This window comes from Apodemus sylvaticus, chromosome 10 (genome assembly GCF_947179515.1).
Source record: "Apodemus sylvaticus chromosome 10, mApoSyl1.1, whole genome shotgun sequence".
In the NCBI taxonomy this organism is placed as follows: domain Eukaryota; kingdom Metazoa; phylum Chordata; class Mammalia; order Rodentia; family Muridae; genus Apodemus; species Apodemus sylvaticus.
In genome coordinates, this window is record NC_067481.1 from 62,907,874 (window position 1) to 62,932,454 (window position 24,581).

At 43.5% G+C, this 24,581-nt stretch overlaps 1 protein-coding gene across 9 annotated transcripts in view; it reads left to right on the forward strand.

Moving 5' to 3' along the window:
* The window catches only part of Epn2 (epsin 2), a 63,632-nt gene that overhangs the window by 10,790 nt on the left and 28,261 nt on the right, over positions 1-24,581 (forward strand). For 6 of the 9 annotated variants that reach the window (XM_052195754.1, XM_052195762.1, XM_052195759.1 and 3 more), the window contains exon 2: positions 22,951-23,710. In XM_052195754.1, the coding sequence (XP_052051714.1) occupies positions 23,116-23,710 (595 nt within the window). In that variant the 5' untranslated portion in view covers positions 22,951-23,115. Of the gene's footprint in view, positions 1-3,597; positions 3,671-16,189; positions 16,256-22,950; positions 23,711-24,581 lie in introns of all 9 variants that reach the window. The other 3 variants (XM_052195756.1, XM_052195757.1, XM_052195755.1) reach the window with 3 other exon arrangements.

Here is a 24,581-nt window from a genome sequence, read left to right on the forward strand (position 1 = left end):
GGTTCTTGGACTAGACAGTGGATGTCTTTGGGATTAGGCCTTTGGGAGACCATTATTTGCCCACTATAGTTGCCAATATCAAAAGCAGATCCTGTGCAGCTTTCCACAGTTGCAGTTTCATGGACAAATGGGAACACTTAGCAGTTGGAGGCTGCACTGTTGCTTGGTAACAATGGGTCAGAGTCAATGTGGGTGCCATCATCTCCATTTGGGGCTTGTGAGTGCCAGTGCTTTGTAGGCCCCAGCCCTTCCATGGTGCCCACTAATTTTTTCCCCCTGCTTGTTCCTCATCTTGGGAACAAAAGGACTTACCGGGTCCAGTCATGGAAGTGTTCTCTGTTCAGGTGATTGAGCTTGCTACCATCTCCTTGGTTCATTTTTTTCTCTTCATCCCCTGCACTTTCCCTCATTTCCTGTCTCCAGATTCTTGACATTTCAAAGTCTCTCCTGTTTGTTCATGGCACCCACTTTTCTATGTCCTCCTGATCCAAGGCCTGTGCTCTGTACTATTGCTGATGTTATTTTAGGTGGTATTATTTGTGCTGTGACCATTTGTTTCACAACCCCTCCTTTTTTGAGGTACCCATCTAGTCTGTAGTGTATTCTGGTACCTTCCTTTGGGTGTCATGTTTGGAGTTCATGAAAAAACAGTGCTTATAATGTACTTCTGGAGCCTTTGCATCTTGACAGCTAAGGGTACCTGCTGGTTTTATTTTATTTTATTTGGATATTGGTTTTTTCGAGACATTGTTTCTCTGTATAGCCCTGGCTGTCCTGGAGCTCACTCTGTAGACCAGGCTGGCCTTGAACTCAGAAATCCGCCTGCCTCTGTCTCCCAGAGTGCTAGGATTACAGGCGTGCGCCACCACTGCCTGGCTTTTTTTTTTTTTTAAACTTTATGTATATGATGAGTACACTGTAGCTGTCTTCAGATACCCCAGAAGAGGGCATTGGATCCCATTACAGATGGTGGTGAGCCACCATGTGGTTGCTGGGAATTGAACTCAGGACCTTTGAAAGAACTGCTGAGCTATCTCTCCAGCCTGTACCTGCTGCTTTTAGCTATGTAGAGTATAATTCAGAAACTTGGCTATAAACTTGGTTTCATTATGGAGGATTCAATGAATGAAAACAGCATAATTTAGTGAAACTCATCACTCAGCTTCAACATTTTAAATCTAGGTTTCTCCCATGGATTATTTTAAAACAACCCCCAAACTTTATTGATAATGGCTTCGCTGTATGTATGTATGTATGTATGTATATATATATATGTATATATGTATATATACATATATATGTGTGTATATATATATACTTTTTGGATTTGGTTTTTTTGAGACAGGGTTTCTCTGTGTAGTCCTGGCTGTTATGGAACTCACTCTGTAGACCAGGCTGGCCTTGAACTCAGAAATCTGCCTGCCTCTGCCTCCCAGAGTGCTGGGATTACAGGTGTGCATCACCACTGCCTGGCTGCTAGCTGTATATTTTTAATAGATTTGGACTTACTGTAAACTTACTCGGCGAAAATCAACCACTGTTCTTTTTATTTGGGACAGTGTCTTATTCTGTAACTCAGGCTTCCCTGTGATTAGTGATTCTCTAAGCATTCAGGTTATAAGTATGAACGACCAAGCCCAGCTTCCACTATGGTTCTTTTTAATTCTTACTATTGTTTTCTCTAGACAGGGTTTCTCTGTGTAGTCCTGGCTGTTCTGGAACTCTTTAGACCAGGCTGGCCTTGAACTTAGATCCATGCTGAGATTAAAGCTGTATGTCACTATGCCTGGCCCTCATGTGGATTTTTATATGCTCAATGTTCAAAGCTGACTTTTTCCAGTTGTGAAATGATGATGATGTCTATACAAAAATATTCACTTGGCTTGAATTTTGCTATCACTTCTATTAGGGCAAAACATTAATAAGAGTTTTGTTATTTGAATTTTGTTACTGCAAAGTATTTATGAAATTTACCATTGGAACCCCGTTTGACTGGGAATAGAGGCATGTATCACCCTGTCTCATCACTAAGCTGTTTTCTAATTGGTTTGCCTGATTCAGACATTCCGTGTGCCTAGCATCTTATATCGTATGGCATCTTGGTTGGCCTCTTCCCAGGTTTTTGGATCAGTACTTTATTCCTCCTTGTCATCGAGTGATCTCTGTATGAGTGGACTTGTTTACCTTCCTGTTGATAGTCATTTGAAGTTTTAATTTTGGCCATTGTGAATAGTTGTTATTTTAATTTAACTACATGTTGCTTAATTTGAAATGTGGTGATAGAGTACATGGATCATGAAGAAAGTATCACATATGTGAGGGTAGGAAGTGGTTTGTTTCTGTTTATTTCAACAACACAGTTTGGAGGGACTTAAGTGCTCAGGCTTCTTTGAGTTGTTTATTAGCTGGGCTCTGCTGAAAAGCTCATCCCTTCTCTGGATCTAGCCTAATCTGTGGAGTTAGGATGGGTAGAGGACCTCAGCACTGGTGTGGCAGACATGCTCAGTGGTCTTAGACTTTGCTTTTGAGTTTTCTGAGACAGACTTGTGTTTTCCTGGGATCTGAAGATAGAAAGGTTTCCATTCCAAGGTTCAAAGGGAGGGTCTTTGTTTATATAGCCCATAAAGTTTTAAGTTTGTGTTTTCTTGGATCATGTACTGGGTCCTAGAGATAGGTCAAGTCTGTCTGTCCTTGTCAGTGAATACTGAGTAGGTATGATGGAACATCCTTTTTTGTTTTTTGTTTTTTTTGTTGTTGTTGTTTGTTTGTTTGTTTGTTTTTTTTTTTTTCCCGAGACGGTTTCTTGGTGTAACCCTGGCTGTCCTGGAACTCACTCTGTAGACCAGGCTGGCCTCAAACTCAGAAATCCGCCTGCCTCTGCCTCCCAAGTGCTGGGATTAAAGGCATGCGCCACCACCGCCTGGCGTGGGCACCCTTTTCAAGGGCTGCTTCTGGAAGACAGTGGGCCCATGTTCTGTTGATGGGGACTCCTCTCCATCCATGGAGTTGGGGAGCACATCAGACCATGTGTTCATTTTTGGAAGGTTCAAAGGATTATTCATCTCAGGGCCAAAGATGAGGAAAATGTGAGTTTGATTTGTTTTTCACTTGTACTGAGTGTGAATCCACTTGACTTGAGGAGTCTAGGAAGCTCAGTTAGTTCAGAGTCTTCTTTTTTCCTCTCCCCTAAGATAGGGTTTCAAAAAAAAGAAAACCTTGGCTGTTTTGGAACTGTTTTGGAGACAAAGCTGGCCTCAAACTCACAGACTGCCTCTGCTCCTGAGTACTGTGATTAAAGGTGTGTTTTATCATGGCCTGGCTAAGGTACTGGCTTTTTATAACAAGCTCTCTAAGATTGTTAAGGGTCCCAGTCCTCCTACTACACAGGGCCATAACTGATATCCCCATGATGAAAAATATACAAGATAAAAGTGTAGCTGACCTCTGTAATCATTTTAAGTGTCAACAAGCCTTTAGAATGTCTGTTTTAGCAAACTGGGAACAGATAGGGAATGAACTCTATTCATACTCTATAGGGTATTAAAGATTGAGGCTAAAATAAATGAGATCTCTCTTTGCTTCTCCCTGCTCTCTTAGTTGTGGCATTCCTTGCTCCAAGGTTTGGGACAGGACTCTGATTTCACACATCTTAGGACCCATTGTGGATAAGGTAAGTCAGAGTTTATGGACAGCTCCTTGACCGAGTGGTGGGTAGTAGGAAGGGGATCAGAGCAATCATGGCTTCCTGGTTAGTGTGTGCCTGGCCTTGGGAAGAAGGGGCCTTTTTGATTTTTGTGACCTGTCTTGGGGAAGAACGAGACAACAGATGACAGGTGAACAGGAGATGGTCAGATGGGTCTTAGTTCTGAGGCTGTCCACTGCCATTCAATTCAAAGTGCTCAAATATGCCAAAACCACCATATTTTGTGGTATTACTTTGAGTCCCTGACAAAGATCATCAGAGAAATTTGGAAGTATATACTGAAGACCTGACCTAAAGGCTTGTCAAGTCTAACAGTTGTCAACTGTGACTACTGTTAACTGATTTCAGGCTTATTTTATTTTTGTCAGTTTATATCCACAACCCTCCCACTCTCTTACCCTTGGGGTTCTGGTGGCTCACTGTGAGGAGGGCTGCATTGCTTTTTTTCCTTTTTGGGAGAGCTGGTGTACCCCACTCCTCTTCTGTAGTGGGTTAGCAAGTCTTCAGAGGCCTGGGTCAGACAAGAGAGAGGCTTTTTGAGAAACTGAGGACCTGGAAGTTCTGGTAGGAGGAATGAGCAGCAATTTGGGGTGCTTTGGTGTTGTTGCTGAGCTTTTTTTTTTTTTTTTTTTTTTTAAAGCAGGAGTCTGAAGAAGAGAAAACAGGCCTGTTGCCCAGGAAATGTGTTTGCTTGAGGCTAACTGTGGTGCAAGCAGGGAGCTGGAACAGGCTCTGGGCCAACCAGGCCTCTCCATTGACATGTTGTGCCTAGTCATTTCCTTATGGGGTCCTTGGTATTCATTCTTCATGTGGATAAATCAGAGTTGTGTGAATCCCTGTGAATATGTTTTGTGGTGAGAAAATCCTGGGTTTGCCATACATCACGCATACATCGGTGCTAGGTCCACCTGGCTGGTCCATAGACCCCTCTGGTGCAGATGTGCAGATACATTGCTCTCCCCCAAGACTTGGTCATCAGTAAGCTGGCAGGTGCCTGTGTACAGTGTGTCCAGCAAAAGGTACGTTTGGAAGCCACATTGAATATTTTAAAAACTCTTGCTAGAGATATAAAGGCTATAATAAAAGGCTTACAAAAGTTTGTTTAGAAGAAAAACTACCAGTTTTGAGCTCAGGAAGAGGAATTAACAAGAAAGCTCAGCCTGTGGTTACTTAGTCAAGACTTGGGGACTTCTGCTCTCCGAGACCCATGGAAATAGTTTAGAATAGTTTGGTTTGAGGTTTTCTCCTTCTGATGGGTGATGTGGAAACATGATTCTGTTGTGGCTTTTGGTGACTGAGAACAGTAGCTTGATGACCTCCCATCCTTTGAGCCTTAGGTCACTCAGGTCTGTTTTCCTGATCTAGGGGGAAGCTGAGGGGTGACTGAGGTGGAGATGTCTTTGTATTGACAGATAAGGTCTTGGGGTAGCAGCTCCTCTCCATCTGCTCACAAGAAAGGATAGGTTGGTTGTCCTTGCTGTTGTCCTTCTGCTCTCTGTGTGTTGTGTCTACTCAGCTCTTGGAGAGTGAGCTGGTGTCTGTTTGGTCTGCATACTCCAGTTTTGTGCCCAGGCCTGATAGGGATAGGTAAGGCCTGGTGCATGATTGACTAAGCCTGACAGGGAGCTTGAATGACCTGTCACTTTGTGTGGGGCACAGACCTGTTTAGGATACCCACTGGGTAGGGTTTGTACATGGCTACAGGTGGGCCCATCAGAAAGCTTAGGCTAGAGTGGACTGTGGGGGAAGCCACTGAAATGTGAAGCTGGAGGGGTTTGGAGGGGAGCCTCACTAAGGGAAGGACAGCCTTAGGAAGGCCAGGTACCTTGCCCCTAGCTGGCCATTGTTAGTGCCTAGCTCTACCCTGCTCACATCAGGGTGCAGAGATCACAGTGGGGTCTGGGTTGGCACTTGATTAACTGAAGGTTTTGGTATGGCTCAGGTATTTCGTTTTTAAATGAAAAAAAAATGGATAGGACATTTAATTTTTTTTTAAGTGAAATGTTCAGGTTTTTTTTTTTTTTTTTTGTTTTTTGTTTTTTTTTGTTTTTTTTTTTTTTTTTTTTTGGTTTTTTTGGATTTGGTTTTTTTGAGACAGGGTTTCTCTGTATAGCCCTGGCTGTCCTGGAACTCATTCTGTAGACCAGGCTGGCCTCGAACTCAGAAATATGCCTGCCTCTGCCTCCCAGAGTGCTGGGATTACAGGCGTGCGCCACCACCACCCGGCTGAAATGTTCAGTTCTAAAATGAAAGGTTATTAAAATTCTTTAAGGACCTGGTGAGATGGCTGAGTGTCTAAAAACACTTATAAGTTGTCCTTTGATTTCTATATCTTCATTGTGGCATGTGTGTTGCCCAAATAGGTAAATAAATAGATGTCATTAAAAAAAAATATACTTTGGGAAGTATTTCCCTTCACTCCTGATCACCCTGAGTTCTGTCTGCTGTTTTCCTTGGTAACTACTTGGTAGTATAACACATGTGTGGGTTCTTTTCTTCTTTATTCTTTTATTTATTTTTTTCTCTTTTGGAACAGGATCTCACCAGGTAGCTTCAAACTCATATAGAGATTTGCTTGCCTCTACTTCCTGGGTATTGGGATTAAAAGATGTATGCCACTAAATCCAGCTCTTTCTTCCTCTTTTTATTAAATAAAAGCATATTGTTTATAATTCTCAATATTCTCATTCCTTTATATTACTTTTACTTTTGAGGGGCTGAGGGGGGGGGCACAGCGGGGAAGAAGGTCTCTCACCCTTAGCCCTGGATAGCCTGGAACTCACAGAAATGGAATAGAATCAAGTCAAGGATGTAGGTGTTTGTTTTGTGTGTGTATGTATGTATGTGTATATGTATATGCGCGCTCGCGCCATCCTCCTCCTATGCATGGAGATTTGCTGATATGCTATGCTAGCTAGCTCATGTGCTTGTAGAGGCTAGAGGTCAGCACCAGGTACTTTTTTTCTCACTTTCCCCCTCATCCATGCGTCCATTTATCTATCCATGCATCCATCCATCTATCCATTTTTTACATTTATTATCTCTGCAGGCAGGCATATGCTGCATTATGCATGTGGAAGTCAGACAACTTGGGAGTTGCTTCTCCTTTTGTGTGGGTTCTATAGGTTTAACTCAGGAAATCGGGCCTGGTGGCAGGCTTTACCTCCTGAGTCATTTTGACAAGTTGCCAAGATTTTCTCCAGAGTGTTCACATTGCCATCCCACCAGCAGTGTGGCTGCTCATTTTCCCCACAGTCTTGCCAGCCTCAGGTGGAATCACATGTTTGGGTTCCTGCCAACCTGACAAGTGTAAAAAGTATTTCAGTATAGTTTTAATTTATATTCTTCTGAAGTGGAGCTTATCATACTATCACATGTTGAAGGACTCTGTATATATTTAACATTTTTAAAGGTTCCCATCTGTCTGTCTGTCTGTCTGTCTGTCTTGGAGACAGGGTCTTACAATGTAACTGGCTGTCCTGAAACCCACTACAGAGATCAGGTTGGCCTCAAACTCACAGAGATCTGCTTATCTCTGCTTCCCAAGTGCTGGAATTGAAGGCATGTGCCGCTGTGCATAACTAAGATTGAGTTTTTAAATTGTGTATGTGTATGTGTGTCTATGGAGTCCAGAAGAGGCCATTGAACATTAGAGTTCTTGGAGCTGAAGTTATATGTGGCTATGGGTTCTTCAGTGTGGGTATTGAGAATTGAAACTGAGTCCTTCAGAAGAAAAGCCAGTGTTGCTAACTGCGGAGCCATCTTTCCACATATGTTCTTTTGGGAGACATAACGAAAATGATTCAGGATTGCTCAGTTCTTGTGGTCTTGGATTTCTGATCCTACCACTTTTTTTTTTTTTTTTTTTGGATTTGTTTTTTTCAAGACAGGGTTTCTCTGTATAGCCCTGGCTGTCCTGGAACTCACTCTGTAGACCAGGCTGGCCTCAGAACTCAGAAATCCGCCTGCCTCTGCCTGCCAGAGTGCTGGGATTACAGGCGTGTGCCACCACCGCCTGGCTATCCTACCACTTTTATAATACCCAGTTTGTATGTTTCATCATGCTAGGTAGACACTACCAACTAAGCCATATCTCCAGTCCTTAAGTTGTTTGTTTGTTTGTTTCCTTTCTCTTTCTTTTCTTTTTTCTTTCCCCTCCCCTCCCCTCCCCTCCCCTTTCTTTTTGGTTTTTCGAGACAGGGGTTCTCTGTGTAGCCCTGGCTGACCTGGAACTCACTCTGTAGACCAGGCTGGCCTCGAACTCAGAAATCGGCTTGCCTCTGTCTCCTAAGTGCTGTGATTAAAGGTGCGCGCCACCACTGCCTGGCAAGTTTCTGTATTTGTGGAGCATAGGCTGGTTTTGTGTTAAGAGTTACAGATCTTTGTTGGCACTGGACTGGAGTTGAGGACTGGTGATCTCATTTGTGGCTCATTAGTGAGAGCACAGAGCCTCATCTAGCTCTGGCTCCATTTAGTTCAGGAAGTACTTCCCCAGCAGAGTCTTAGATCCAGTACTAGGAGCTGCTTGGGTCAGCTTTCGGTACAGTGGTTAGCACTCAGTCAGGTGGGTAGTACAGGACATGCAGCGTCTGTGGCTTTGCAGTAGATTCTTGAGGCATGTGGAGTGGGGTTCAGTTCTTTTGGGAGACATACAAAGATAATTCAGGATTGCCCAGTTCTTGTGGCCTTGTCCTCCCCCCACCCCCCATGGTGCAAGGAGGAGAGGAGGCTGGATCGAGAGAGGCTGATATGCAGCCACCCACATTTTGAGGACAAGTCACCTGTTCTTTGTTGGCCTCGTTGCTGGAGGTTTTTTTTTTTTTTTTTTTTTTTGGTTTTTTTGTTGTTGTTTTTGTTTTTTTTGAGACAGGGTTTCTCTTTGTAGCCCTGGCTGTCCTGGAACTCACTCTGTAGACCAGGCTGGCCTCGAACACAGAAATCCGCCTGCCTCTGCCTCCCAAGTGCTGGGATTACAGGCGAGCGCCACCACGCCTGGCTATTGCTGGAGTTTCTAAAGCAGAGAGGGCTTTTTTTTTTTTTTCCTGGGCAAAGGAGGGAACAACTGGGCATGTAGGTCTGCATAACTTGTAGTTGTCAGTGCTAAAATGAACCCCTAGATTATTATTTTTCTAAACAAAGCAGGACAGTGGTGGTATAAACACTAAATTAAAACATTTAGCTAATTGGTAGAAAACCAAAAGGAAAGTAATGACTTTCATTTCCTTTTGGTGCATTTGTTTTGACTTTTGGCAACATACTTGTGATCTTTAAAGAATTAAATTAAGGTATGTAAACTTGTTTGTTTATGCTTGTTAAATTTAGTATGAAATAGACTCCTCCCGTCCATGTTAGTCTGCTCTGTTTTGCTTTTCTTCTGGAGAGGATGTGATCAAGGGACCAGTGGGACAGAAAAGATCAGGGTGTTGGCGATCCCTGTAGTGGAACAGGTGCTGTTATCTTTTCCCCCCTAGCTCTCAGGCACCTTGCTTGAAGACTGGTCCTAATCTGTAAATGAGAACACATTTTATAGATGAGGTACCTGATGGTGGCTAGGGTTAGGTAAACAGTAGTCTTTCTGCTCTTGCTGAGCTGTTTTTAAAGCTGTAACAGTATCCGTATGCCATGGTAGGGTTTTGTTTGTTTGTTTGTTTGGTTTGGTTTTTTTAAGATTTATTTATTTCATGTATGTGAGTACATTGTCACTATCTTTACACACACCAGAAGAGAGCATCGGATCCCTATTACAGATGGTCGTGAGCCACCATGTCATTGCTGGGAACTGAACTCAGGACCTCTGGAAGAGCAGCCAGTGCTCTTAACTGCTAAGCCATCTCTACAGCCCCTTGTTTTGTTTCTTAAACAGGATCTAACTGTGTATCTTAGACTGGCCTGGCCTTATACTCAGGACAATATTACATAATTCTCCTGAGAGATGATAGAATTATAGTTGTGCACAAATACCCCATTTTTGTTCATGATAGGCACTGCTTTACGTCTAGTGAGGGTATGGAGGGTTAGTGAGCCCAAAGGAGAGAGGATGGAAAGAATGTGAGTAGCTATGGCTGGATTCATTGCTGTGAGGTGTCATTCATTCTTGTAGCAGTTATGTGCCAGCACTTGACCAGGCCTGGTGTGAATCAGTATGGAGATTATCCACAAAGTGTCTCAGTTGTGGTGTATAGGAAGAAGTTAGGGTACAGACAGTGCAGTAAGTCTAGGCAAGTTCTTGGGCCTCTCAATCTTTTGTCCAGGCCTGGATGGGCAGCAGGTGGTAGACCCCAGGTAGGGAATCCTGACATTACTGGGGCTGTCATATTTGCTGTGGGATGGATGTGCAGTTGCATGTGTACAAGAGCACCTGGACTGACTTCCTTCCTTCCTTCCTTCCTTCCTTCCTTCCTTCCTTCCTTCCTTCCTTCCTTCCTTCCTTCCTTCCAGGATTTATTTATTATATATAAGTACACCATAGCTGTCTTCAAACATACCAGAAAAGGGCATCAGATCCCATTATAGATGGTTCTGAGCCACCATGTGGTTGCTGGGAATTGAACTCAGGATTTCTGGAGGAGCGAGCAGTCAGTGGAGGAGCGAGCAGTCAGTGTTCTTCACCGCTGAGCCATCTCCCCAGCCCCTGCATCATTATCCTTGAGGATCCTTTGTAAAAGGTGGGTCTTGTCATCTGTGTGCACTGTGTGAGAGCATAGCTATCCCTTTGCACTTTGCATCCTGATGCCTTACTCTATTTTGGTCCTCCCAGGTGAACGTGCAGACCCCAGGGTCCTCCTGTGCCTCTCCCAGTGCTAACTGCCACTTGCTGCCTCTGTTGTCAGGCATGCCATGCTAGCTGAGTCTGATGTGAAAACTAAGCTTCTGCTTCCTCTGAAGCCTCTTTATCTTTATTTGCTGTTCTGGTCTTAGAACTTACAGTTTATGGTTATCAGGAGTCTTTCATCTTGGTGATTTTGATTTTGATGGCTTTCTCACTCCTTGCCCCACCCAGTTCTTCTCGTTGTGGCATTCAAGCTGTGTCCTGTCTTCATCCTCCCCACCTGGCCCTTCCTCTGTCTGTACTTCCTGGTGAAGATTTCAGAAATACCATTCTGACTAAAACAAACAAACCCATTTTTAGTAGCTTGGCCCTTGGCAGTATTTCATACATTCTTTCCAGTGTTGTGCAGTCAGTGGTAGTTTTAATAGTTATCAACCAGGTGGTAACTTTGTACTCCTTAAATCTCAGTTCAAGGCAGAGGCAGATGGATCTCTCAACCTGTTCTACAGAATTCCAGGACAGCCAGAGTTACACAGAGAAACCCTGTCTTGAGAAGCAACAATAATGTACCAACAAACACAAAAAATAGTTCTTTCAAAATGCCCTAGTACTTTGGCAGTTGCTCAGGGGTAAACAGTAATCATGGGGATCCATCAGTTCTACTCTTTAGTGTATGCTCAGAAAGAAAAAAACGTAGCCATATAACATTTGTACATAGATGTTCATAGTGTTATTATTCATAATATCCCCAAATGTTAATCAGCTAAAACAGATAGACAAATGTGCTGCATTTGTATAGATAAACAGAATGTGTACATCCATGCAGTGGCAAATCATTTAGCTATGAAATAGAGCGGCTCACTGATGCAGCATTAGTGAGTCTTTATTGTTTGGGCTGAGATCTCTCTATTCTTGGTTGTCCTGGAACTTGCAGTATAGACCAGGCTGGCCTCCAATTGACAGAGATCCTTCTGCTTCCTGAGTACTGGGATTACAGGTGTGTACCACCATGCCCAGCTGTATGAGTCTTGGAAATAAGTGAAAAAAGCCAGACATAAAAGGCTATATATCACCTGATTCCATATATATATAAAGAAATTCATAAAGATAAAGACAATATAGATCTGAAGTTGCTAGGGATCTAGAGGTAACAGAGGGTATTGACTAGTAATAGATATGTGGGATTTGAGGAACATGAAAATTCTGGTTTGATAATGTTCTAATTTGATGGTGATGTTTGCACAAAATTGTAAATAAGCTAGAAACAAGACTGAATTGTATGCTTTAGGACCGTGAGTTTTTCTGCTATGTGAGTCTTGTCAATAAAAACAACTACAATATTAAAAAAACAGGTATTTGAGTTTGAAAGCAAGTTATTGATTAAAGAAAACCGTAGCTAAAGAGATGGTTCAGTGGTTAAGAGTACTTGCTGCATAGGACCTGGTTTTAGTCCTAGTATCCACACAGCAGCTCAAAACTGTATTTCCTGATGACCTGATGTCCTCTCTGGCCCTGACAGCAGCAAGTATGTGTGTGGTACATGTATGTACATGTAGGCAAACTCTTACACAAAAAAGAAATCTTAAAAAATTTCCCCCAAATACTAAAGTGGTAGTGAATTTTCATTCCTAAGAGGGTCCAGTGTTGGATAAGAGCTATCATTGTTGGTCATTGGCACTGTTAGGGGAGGAGATGACAAGTGCCTTGAAGGTGAATAACAGGCTGGTAAGACCGAATTGGTTAGCCTGCTTGGTTGTACAGCCTCTGCATTTTCCTGGTGTGCTAGTCTGTTGGCTGGCCAGCCTGCTTCCTCTACCACTGTTTCCATGCCTTTTCAAGACTCCCTCTTCTTCTGTGAGGCACTGGCTCAGTTTCCTTTCTCCTGGGCAGGGCCACAAGGGATCCTTGAAATCCTGCCTGCCAGTCTCATCAACTGTCTGGAGTACCCACTTGAGTCTGTTGTATTGTGTGGGATGCTGCCCTCTAATCTAGGAAAAAGATGTATCTTGCTGGGCAGTTGTGGCACATGCCTTTAATCCCAGCACTTGGGAGGCAGAGGCAGGCAATTTCTGAGTTCAGGCTAGCCTGGTCTACACTAGGACAGCCAGGGCTACACAGAGAAATCCTGTCTTGAAAAACAAAACAAAACAAAACAAAAGAAAAAAAAGAAAAAAAAGTATATCTTACATCTTTCTAAATACCTTGTACTTAGTGCCCTGCTTTCCATTGTGTAGAAAGTGTCTGTTATCTATTATCAACTAAACTCTCAATACATCTATATGATGACTTCATGTTGTAAAATGGAATGGCAAAAATAGTTTAAAATACAATACAGAAAGCATTTGGGCCTTAGGATCAGTTCGAAGAACATGCCTCTAGAAAGGTTCAGCATAGATAGATGTGCCTTGAGACATACATATAACACTACAATACTGACAATAAAGATATGGAAGTAAGAGAGGCACTATCTACAGACAAAAGTGGTTTTGTGTGTGTGTGTGTCTGTGTACTCACTGCTACATGGTGTTAGACTTACAAATTACTTGCTAAAAGGTGGTGGAGTGACAGGGATAAAGCTCGAATGTATATACAAGTGGTTGTTTAGGCTTGCAGTGTAAGGTATAGTTGTTATTATAAAAAAAAGCAAGGAACTAGTCACATTCACAGTGGAGCCTGCTTATAGTCCCAGCTACTGAGGAATTGAGGCAGGAGGATAGCTCAAACAGACATTTGAGATTAACCTGGGTGAGTTAGTGCAGTCCCTCCCACCTCCCATCCCCACCACCCCTTTAAACGTATGTTTGGCAAGATAGTTCAGTCAGAAAAGGCTGTACAAACCTGATAATCTGGAAACCATGGAATGATAGGAGAGAATCAACTCCAAAAAGTTGTCCTCTGAACTCCATGTATGGCTTGCACGGGTGTCTATACTCACACATACAGATAATAAAGTAAACAATATCAAGTGACTGAAGACTCAGGCCTCAAGCTGTTGCCTCAAGGTGGAGAAGTGGGTAGGGAAGCAGGTCCTACTTTGTTTGACCTTATGGTGCTTCAGGCCTTGAGGCCTATGGTGCTGTAGAGCTCACTTGCCTGTGTCCTGTATCTGGTTTGTCCATAACCTCTTTATAGCCATTATACCTAGTAGAACATCAAACAGAAAAACAGCCAGAAGACATGGCCAAGCAAGTAAAATGCACTTGTGGCCGCTAACAATCTGAATGAATTGGATTCTTGTAGTATACATGGTAGAAGGAGAGAGAGTTTATTTTCACAAGCCGTTCTCTGACATAGGCACATACACAGACACACACCATACGGTCACATGCATGCATGCATGGTTTCATACCAGTCAGTGTTGAACAGCAGATAAAAACCTGGGATACCTCTGAGGAAAAATGAAGGAAGTAATAATTGGGCATCAAAAAAGGGAGTTTCTCTTCCAGCCTCTGGAGGCATGTTTTTCTGTTTTAGATAACAGAGGCCCCTTCACAGGAAGCATGTGGACTTTAGGTCCTTACGGTCCTGGTGGATGTTTTAGCAGAAGATAATCACAACAGCTAAAGAGATATCATTTCCTAAGGATATAAGTTTAGGAAAATAAATATATCTATATATTTTAAAAGCATGACCTCAGTAGATAGCCTAGGATAGTCTCAAACTCAAGATGTTCTTATTAAGGCTGGTAATACCATGGCTGGCTTGAAAAAAAAAATTACATTTTGGAGTTTTTGTGGTAGACTTGGCAACTACACTGTTTCATACTCTGACCTGATCTGCCTGGTGGAAAGACCTTCTCTAAGGAGAGGCGGAGCCTTTCCAGTGATGGCTGCACTGGATGGAACTGGAAACTCCAAGTCCAGATCATGGGTGGGCAAGAAACAGTTGCTCTACCAACCACTACCTCTAGACACCCAGACAAGATCGTTTTTTCCTAGGCCTGCAGTTAAGATTCAACCAGGAGAAATTAGTTCTTATGACTTTGAGGGATGGATTTATCTAAAGCCAGAAATAAGAGAGCAGAAAGCTGTTCGGCATGGTGAGAGGCAGAGGCAGATAGATCTCTGAGTTGGAGGCCAGTCTGCTCTACCAGAGCGAGTTCCAGGACAGCCAGGGACACACATAGAAATTCTGTCTACAAAACAAAATAACCAACCAACCAACCAAACAAACAAACAAAAGAGATAGAAACCTGAGGTCTGGGATCATGCTAGCCCTGCCACTTGTTGGCGGTATAGTTTAGGTCTAATTCTTCCTCAACACAAAAATGGAGATGAGATAATTCCCTCATAGGATTATGAAGATTAAAGATTAGACACCTGCAGCACTTTGAAACAGCACCTGGTGGGTCATAAGTGCTCAGCTAGTACTCATAGCTTCTGCTCGGGCCCTTCTGCTTTCTAGAACACTTCTAGTTCTGGTACTGTCCCTGGGAACCAATACCTTTAATGAGTAGTTCATATGAGGAGAGTTCTCTATCCATACTAGGTTTCTAAGGAAAGGTCATATCTCCAGGCTGTCTCTCTCTGCCCTCTTTGGGAGAGAAGTTTCTGTGTTGTCTTCTGTAAAGTGTCCCCAGGGCCTGGTGAATATCCCCTGTGACATTCATGTGTCTCTGGGCCAAGTAAGGGAAAGAGCTCTTTCAATACCTGTCATTTACCAGCTCCATTCAGCTGCAGCTGGTGTTGCTTTTTGCTAGCCAGAAAAGCAAAAAATATCCACTGTCTTCTGTGGTGGGAAGAACTGTGTTGAGCCTGTGGCACATTACCCAGAGTGATTAGCCAGCAGAACTGCCAAGTTCTAGGCTAAGAGAGTACTAAGTGACTCCAGGTTGTGACCCTGAGCATCAGGTGTAACAGGTATTTGCTTTGTAGTGAGAAGTAGTGAGTGCTAAACAGTTTATCTTTGGGCAGTGCAGCAGTTCAGAGGGGCCAGATTGAGTGGGGAGAGGCAGATAGTGGGAGCACAGTGCTAGGGTTAACTCAGGCCTACTAAGTATGCACAATGTAGACATTCTAGACTTTTGCTTCCACGTTCGCTTACTGGGATTGAGTGCTTACAGGTACTAGGCTCTACACTAGGTACCAAGAGACAGTATTGAAGAGACAGGTGGCACTATATTGTCACTGAATATAGATGAAAGAAGAATGTGAGGCCTGCAGGTTGGAAACAAGAAAATGTCAAGTGATGTTGGGCATGGTTGTGCATATGCTGAGGCAGGTGGATCTCTTGAGTTTGAGGCTAGCCTGATCCACAAAAGAGAGTTCTAGGACAGTCAGGGCTACACAGAAAAACCCTGTCTTGAATTACACCCTCCCCGACCCCAATTAAAAAAAAATCACAAACAGCAAAACAAGATGGGGGGAAAAGAAAATGTCAAGTGTAAGAGGGACCTGCAGAATGCTATTGTTTTTTTTTTTAGCTGGCCCTATTTAACTAACATATAAATGACAAGGAGACAGCCCAGTAGCCATTGAGAAGGATGAGGATGGTTGTGGGAACGGCTCTAGGCAAGAGCCTTTCTGGCAGGGAGGTTTCTCTGGAAGATAAAGTATTGTTTAGTAATTGAGGAAGGGGCTGAAAAGGGGAGTATTGTACTCAGGTGGCACCAGAAGACCTACTTTCAGGCCTGATTATTCCCCAGAGCATCTAGTTTTGGATGCTTTGGGTCATTTAGGCTTGGTGAGGAGCTTAAATGTCTCTGTCTTTTGCTCTAGTGCTGCTAAAGTGGAGCACATAGCCAGCTGCAGGCTCGGGATGCCAGCCACCAATGCCAACGGTCTGTAAGTAACTCTCTTTGCATCCACAAGAATCTATCCCCTCACTCACAGAATTGTGGGCAGAGGCTAAGCTAACCCCAAGAAGTGCAGCAGGGAACCAAGCACTCAGTTTCCTTACTTGTGGTCTACTCTGGGCAGACACCCACTATCAGCTCCCTTTGGGGAAAGCATACAGTTACTGCAGGGCCAGAAGCCTAGAGGTTGCTGCATGTGGCTGAGAGTTCCTCTTCTTACCCACGTCACTTCTGTGCTCTGGATCCTCAGGAGATGCTGACAGCTAAGCACTACCATCATCCACTCACCAGCCAGGTCTAAATTAAGCATGAAATCATGGGAACTTGAGATTTTCCCAGGCAGCTCTGCATTTCTTTGAGCTTCTTGAGTTGGACAGTTCTGGAACTGTCATCTGCAGCCTGCCCCTAGACGGAGAGGCCAGTCCGGGTGTGTATTGTATGTGCATTTTTTCTCCCAGCTGTGTCCAGTGTCAGTCACAGCATCTAACAAGTAGACTGTGGTCACATTCTTGGAGGAAGTGATGTGGTCCTGCTTGTCTCTCTACCCACTTACAGGGTTTCTCCTTGTAGCCTTGGTTCTCCTGGAGTTCGCCTTGTAGCCTAGACTGGCATTGAGGAATGAGGTTTTAAGGACTTCTCTTTGTACTTGCAAAAGGCAGAAAACCTCCCTTGGCCCAACTAGGAATCTGGGCTGACAGAACATGTAGGCAGAGAACATCTAGTCTAATCCAGTCCCATTGTTTTATTAGAGTTAAGAACAATGGTCCTTCGCCTTTTTGTAGCTTCTGGGCCAGCACAACCTTCGGTAGCTTGGTCTCTTGTTCTCCTGGCTCTCCATCATGCCACCCGGCATGCCTTTTTACATGATTTTAATAACACTGCTCATGATTTGGTTATTTGTAAAATAACCAAGCAAGGTGGGGAGACATGGGACAAAGGACTGTGTTCCTTGTTGGCTTATTTTTGGGGCCCTTTTGTTCAGAGGGCAGGGTGTTTGATCATCTACTCTAGTGGGAAGCACACCTCATCAGAGTTCATCCTTTGGATCAGCAGCAAGCGCTCTAGCCAAGTTCATAATTGTGTCTTACTATCTGTGTAAGCTGTGTCAACCAACCGTCCTTCCCAAGGGCTAAACAGGAGCCTGTTGATAAAGAGAAAAGAAAAATGCTTCATGTATGTTTTTGTTTTGGATTAAGTTATGGACGTGAAAATCACAGGAGGCTGAGTGGTACCTGCCAACTCTCCTGAGTGTGTTACAGGGTTTGTTAGATGGTCAGGGATACTGTCACCTGAGTCTTCTTGTAGAGAATCTCCTGCCTGCCTGTAGGATGGTTCTGAGCCACATGGGGCTTGGGTCTTTTGCTTGGTCAGCTCTCAGTCTCCATGCTAAATATAGGGGGACTGACACTGTCAGGTTCTATGAAGGAAAATGTAAAACTGTGACTTAATCTGCCCCACCACCTACTTGCCTAGTCATGTTTGTCTTCCCTCTAGGTTCTTTAAGATTTTGAATGTAAAGGTTTTCTGAAGCCCATTTTCTTACTATGGATATAACAATTGGTAATTTTAACCAGGCAGAAATTTCTGGAATGAAGGTGGCTAGGTTCTGTTGGAGAAGAGGACATTTCTCTGTGGCAGAATTCCACTGTTTTTATGTTGTGAGAGGAAAGAGAACTTTCTCTCTTCACTCGTTCCCTCTGTGTGAGCAACAGTTTATAAGGCTTTAAGTTAAAGCTAGCCTGGCCAAGACAGAGACACAATAGCCCTTTCTCTTTAAACTAAAACGATCACTGTTAAAAAGAATGTGGCACTGTCCATATTGGTCTGACTGGGCTGTTGTCTTTGGAGGGCCTGCTTGGCTGTGTCACATGAACCGTGTGGTCTCAGTACCCTCCTCGGAGGGACACCATGGTACTTCTCTCTGAAGAAGACTTAAGTCTTTCCTCTTCTAGACTCCCTATACAGGAGATAATCAGTTAATTAGGGATCACCAAGTTACACCTTGTTCAGGTTCCTGTTCCTCATATGGCATTGTGGCTTCTCTTCAGTGTGCCTTCTGCCCCTTAGCTTCTGCTTCTGGATTATGAATAGATTTCTAGGAACTTGTGGTAAAAAGGGTATGTGGAACATATTGGCATGTTACTGGTGGAAATGTGGGCACATCCATTTCACAGGCTGTCAGCTTCTTTTAGAAAGATGAAGTATGTGTAAAGCCACAGGAAGCTGCCAGGCTCCCATTTTGAGTTTCTATCTGAGACAAGAATGTCCAGTCAATCTAATATTTATATGATAAATATAATATATATATATAAACATATAACATACAATATATAATAATATATAATAAATATAAATAATATAATTTATTGATTGGGCCTGGATTGCCAGGATCACTCTGGAATGACCTTTGTCGTTTGGGGAGGGAGTGTTGACAGACAGGTAGTGATGTGGCCCTCAGAGTAGGATTTGATCTTTGATAGTAACCACGGAGCTGCTTTGGTGTCAACTAATGGTTGAGGTTCTTCTTACTGTTTTTATTTAATATGTTTGAGTGTTTTGTCTGCATGCATATATGTATAATATGTATGATGCCCAAAGACCCAGAAATGGATATCTGATTCCCTGGAATCGGAATTACAGATAGTTGGGGGCCACCTTGTGGTTGCTGGGATCTGAACCCCAGTCTTCTGTCCTGGAACAGCCAGCAATCTTAACTTCTGAGCCATCTGTCCAGCCCCTATGTGTTCTTAACCGCTGAGTCATCTCTTCAGTCCCAATTATATTTTCAAGTATGTTGGACTACCTGCCCTCCCCCCTCCAATGTCCCCAGATTTAGTGATGTAATGGTTACTGTAATGTTACTAGCAGGAGAGTAGATAATCTGTTGGTTATGCTGCTTTTTTGGGGAGCACTGAGTTCCCTTGATATCAGTCTGGCATTTGTGCTGAGAGTCTAGTATGGCTCAAGTTCTTTACACACTCTGAATATCCTCAGGTGTTGTTTATAACAGCATGCCTTACTGCAGAATACAGGAATTTCATGCAGTGGATCCATCTAGAGCAAGGTAGATCTAGGGGGTCACATGATGTGATAACTTGGTTAGTGCCCTCCTTTTCTTAAAGAATAGTGTTTCAGTTTCTATTTGCTTTCCTTTGATTTGACACATTTCACTAAAACAAAAAAATGCTTTTTGTAAATTTCCTGGAAGTTGACTGAGTATTTAAAAACAAAACAACAGCAACAACAAAAACACCCAGCCTCCTTGCTTTTCCCTATGTCTTGCTTCTCTTCAGTAGCCTCTGGTCCTAGCCTTATGATGGATTCCAGAAGTTTCGTAATAGTCTTGGTTTCTTACTAGGTAAATCCCTATTCAGAGATCTCCAGGTAGTCTATTCTGGTTTCCAATTCTCTGAGTGGTCCCACCTCTGTTCCTGTCCTTCTGTCCAGTTCCCAAAAATGACTGAGATGTTCTTTCTGAGACAGTGGGAGATGATTATTTCACATGTAAAGCTTATATATTTCAGTTCCAGGCTAGAAAGTATTCAACAGTTAAGTGGATAGCTAGCACACATAATTTGTGTGTGTGGGAGGAAGCTGTGGGAAGAGGATTGTGAGTTTGAGGCTAACTTAGGCTAAGTGCCTGTTTTGTAGAAAAGGGGGTATACATACCCTTCCTTTACTCAAGATTGTGCTGGAGCCTTCAAAACTCCCATGTCATGCACATTTTTTTCCTCACTTTTTGTTTTCCTTCCCCCAATTTTGTTTTGTTTCGTTTTTTGTTTTTTTTTTTTTTTTTTTTTTTTTTGACACAGGGTTTTGTTTTTTGTAGCCCTGGCTATCCTGGAACTCACTCTGTAGACCAGGCTGGCCTCGAAGTCAGAAATCTGCCTGCCTCTGCCTCCCAAGTGCTGGGATTAAAGGCGTGTGCCACCACCCCTCAGCCCTCCAATAGTTTTAATCTTACTGTGTAGCTCAAGCTGGTCTCAGACACTCAATCTTCCTTCCTGAGCTTCCTTAGTAGCTGCAATGCAGACAGTCATGTCTGTCCCTCCTACCCATCTCTTTGTTTGTTTGTTTTTAAAGATTTATTTATTATTATATGTAAGTACTCTGTAGCTGTCTTCTGACACTAGAATAGGGCATCAGGTCTCTCGTTATGGATGGTTGTGAGCCACCATGTTGTTGCTAGGATTTGAACTCTGGACCTCTGGAAGAGCAGTCAGTGCTTTTAACCACTGAGCCATTTCTCCAGCCCCTGTTTATTTATTTTAAAAATAATTTATTTTGTTTTATGTGCATAGGTATGAGGGTGTCAGATCTCCTGGAACTGAAGTTATAGACAGTTGTGAACTGCCCTGTGGGTGCTGGGAACTAAACTTGGGTCCTTTGGAAGAACAGCCAATGCTCTTAGCCACGGAGCCATCTCTCCAGCGCCTTATTTCTTTCTTATATTGAGGGGGAGTTAGAATCCAGGACCTTACGGGTCAAGTAGCCTCTGCCACTGTACTGCTCACAGCAGTTCTCCAGAGCAGCTGCTGAGCTCAACTTTCTTGCTGGTTGGAATTTTAACCATTTGATGTGATTGTAATAGAAGTCATTTTCAGAAACTTTTATTCATTTAAAGATTATTATTATTTTTAAATGTTTTTTTGAGACAGGGCCTGTCCTGGAGGAAGTTACTCTGTAGACCAGGCTGACCTCTGATTCAGAGATTTGTCTGTCTCTTGCCTCCTGAGTGCTGCCTGGCTTTAAAGATGTATTTTTATTTTTTATTTTTTTGTGTATGCCTGGCTCCCTGAATTGTCATGTAGGTTCTGGGTCTTGAACCTGGGACCTCTAAGTATAGGCCAGGTATACTTTCTGGATCTCATATGGAGTGACATATCTCAAAGCTCTGGGCATTAGGTGGATCTGCAATGACTTAACAACTTTGACACATCTGTGGTTAAATTGAAATGCTCACTGGAAATCAGAGGTATCTTTTTTCTTTTCTGAGGCCCATTCTGTTACTACCTGTAGTAAATTATGAGTGAAAAACCTAATTAAACCAGATATATAGTCACTCTGAAAAAGATTTTATCTCTGTTTTCTGACAAGTTTTGGAAATTCATGAGAGCTGACAGATGGGTAGAGAGGTAGAACATGCCACCATTAGATGAAGTCAGTGCTCTGGCCTCAGGCACAGAAAGGCCACTCAGCATATCTGAGTGAGCAGAGAGGCATATGAAGCTTCATGAATTGTCTCCTATCTATGTGGCTGTAGGTGATGAATGACCATTGTATTCTTTGTGTCTTCCTTTTGTTTATTTTTGATGCACCCATTGCCTGCTTAACTGAGTCTTGAAAGAAACTAGGGATGTGTAGTTCTCTTGACAGAAACACCACAGCAGTTTGGGGAGAGGAAGTGTGCCAGGTTCTGGACTTCGTGGGGATCTGTAGGGAGGGTCTCAGCCTGTTACAGTAGCTAGCCAACTTAAGATTCTACACCTCCTGTTTTACATCTCTAATGGGAAGGAACTTACTCTGCTATTACAAGGAATTAAGCCATAGGGACTGAGTGATTGATTCAGCACAGCTAGCTAGAGTCCTTGCTTTCTCTCCAGTCTTCAGTTTTCTTGAGAATCTTCTAGGTTTCGGTTTCTTTATCTTACAGATGAAGATTGTGGCCTGAGGACAGGAATACGGTTTCTAAGTGTAATATCATTTATTCAAGTGTTTTGTTACATGTTTGGCCCAGTGTTGGATTCTGGGTGTGAATGGGACAGATGGTGATCACTATACATGCTGTACATGTGAGAGATGGACCTTGCTCCAGCTCTTGTTCATCTGAGGAAAGAAAGGAAATGGGTGCACTTGGAGCCTGGGATTATTTAGCTCTGGGTCTCTCTGCTTCTCCTCTCTGAGATGAGGGGTTAGGCTTGTCCCTGGTCACATGCTGGAAGCTCCTGAGGGGTATATGGGGAATGAGAGGTGGTAGTGTAGGTTGTTAGCTTCTCTATAGAAGAGCCCTTCACTAATTTATGCTCAGGAAGGGTCACAGAAATGGCACTTTATCTAGACAGTTAGGGGCTCATGAGCCAAAAGCCCAATTTTAAAGTTTAAGGTATTCTTTTTGGTTTTTTGAGACAGGGTTTCTCTGTGTAATCTTGGCTGTCCTGGAACTCATTCTGTAGACCAGACTGGCTTCAACTCAGAAATCTGCCTTCCTCTGCCTCCTAAGTGCTGGGATTAAAGGCGTGCGCCACCATTGCCCGGCTAAGGTATTCTTGAAATAAGACTTTGTTGTCCCCACATGTAAAACTCTCAGGGCTAGACAGGAGTACATCTCAGTGCTGAGGTACATAGTTGATATGCATGTGGCCCAGAGTTCAGTACCCAGTACCAAAGGTTAAAATACACTTATCAGGACATCGTCCCCAGTACTTTTGGTTGGCATTGAAGATAGGCCACTGCAAGCTGGCCACTCTGGCCTTAGGAGGTGGAACAATGGTCATGGCGTTTGCTTAAGATTTAAGCTTGATTTTAAGGTTTTTTGTGGCATTTCTGACCTGATCTTAGTTTTGAAAGTAGGATGGATGTTTTTGTATCCATGGAACTGGGTATGTTCTTGTACACAGCTTGTGTTGGGCTTTCCCATCCTCACCAATGGTTCTTATAAAAGCGATGTGTTCTTTTTCTCTCTAGGGCATGGCTGCCAGCTTCTGGGACCTGAGTCTTTGGAGGAGGAAATGAATGGAGGGCCTTTTTTGTTCCATCTGCATTTCTGACACAGAAACTTCCTAGGGTGCAGGCTTAGGGACAGGAAAGTTTCTCTTGAAGGGCTTCACATTTGTTACAAAGAAGATAAAAATGACAACTTCATCTATCAGAAGGCAGATGAAAAACATTGTGAACAATTACTCAGAGGCTGAAATCAAAGTCCGGGAAGCCACCTCCAATGACCCATGGGGTCCATCCAGCTCGCTGATGACTGAGATTGCTGACCTGACCTACAATGTGGTAGCCTTCTCGGAGATTATGAGCATGGTTTGGAAGCGGCTTAATGACCATGGCAAGAACTGGCGGCATGTATACAAGGCACTGACCCTGCTGGACTACCTTATCAAGACAGGTTCTGAGCGGGTTGCACAGCAATGCCGTGAGAACATCTTTGCCATACAGACTCTGAAGGACTTCCAGTACATTGACCGTGATGGCAAAGACCAGGGTATTAACGTTCGAGAGAAGTCAAAGCAACTGGTTGCTCTCCTCAAGGATGAGGAGCGGCTGAAGGTTGAGAGAGTTCAGGCTCTCAAAACCAAAGAGCGCATGGCTCAGGTGGCCACTGGCGTGGGCAGCAACCAAATAACCTTCGGCCGTGGCTCCAGCCAGCCTAACCTTTCTACCAGCTACTCGGAGCAGGAGTATGGCAAGGCTGGGGGCTCGCCGGCATCCTACCACGGCTGTGAGTAAACAAAGTCCCTCACCTTTACTGGAGCACTGAGTGGCAGGTGCTGGGGCTGAGCACCTGAGAACCTCAGTTCTCAGCTTCTGGCAATCCAGGTGACAGCTTCCTTGATCTGGATTGAGTTAGTTACAGAGGGCCTTTTGGCCCCCTGGCTGCTCTATGGGTCCTTCTGGGGATTTAGTCAAGGCTATGCCCATGCTTCTTAAGTTCTTGGGGGAATGTGGGCTCCAAGGCTTGTCTTGACAGATTTTTTTTTTTGCCCAATAATGTCTGTCAGCAAAGGGATTGTCCTGCTGTCCAAAGCTACAGGGACTCAAATACCTGGTAGCCAGGAGGAAACAGCCCTTGCACTTGATCATTTATATCTGAATCTTGCATTTAGTGTCATTCTACTAACTGAATGGCAGGTCTCTATAATGGCTCAGTGCTTACTATTAATAGGTCATTAACCAGAGAGACGAGGTTGGATGTCTCTGTTTTACCTGGAAAGGAACACTCTGTAGGTTAGCATCAACAAGACTTCCTCCTCACATATGCAAAAGAGTCTCCATGATTTGATTTGGTTGTATGGCTGGGTCTGTGCTGTGCAGGGCTGATCTGTGTTCTGATTGTGTGTTAGATCACTTTGGGTCTTTGTTCTATATTCAGAAGAGGTTTCAGGGAGAGGAGATAGTGTCTGGGCCTTGTTGAAGCTGGTTTTCGATGCTGCTGGCCTCCTGGGCACTGCTAAGAAGTTATCGAAGGCGCACTGTTCATCCTCTATTTCTTAGGGCTGGGCAGATACTAAGGACCCTGAACTCAGAGAGAGGTGGCTCTGGTAGCCTATGGATGCATATGCTTTATCTTCTGGTGGCAGAAATGGGCTTCC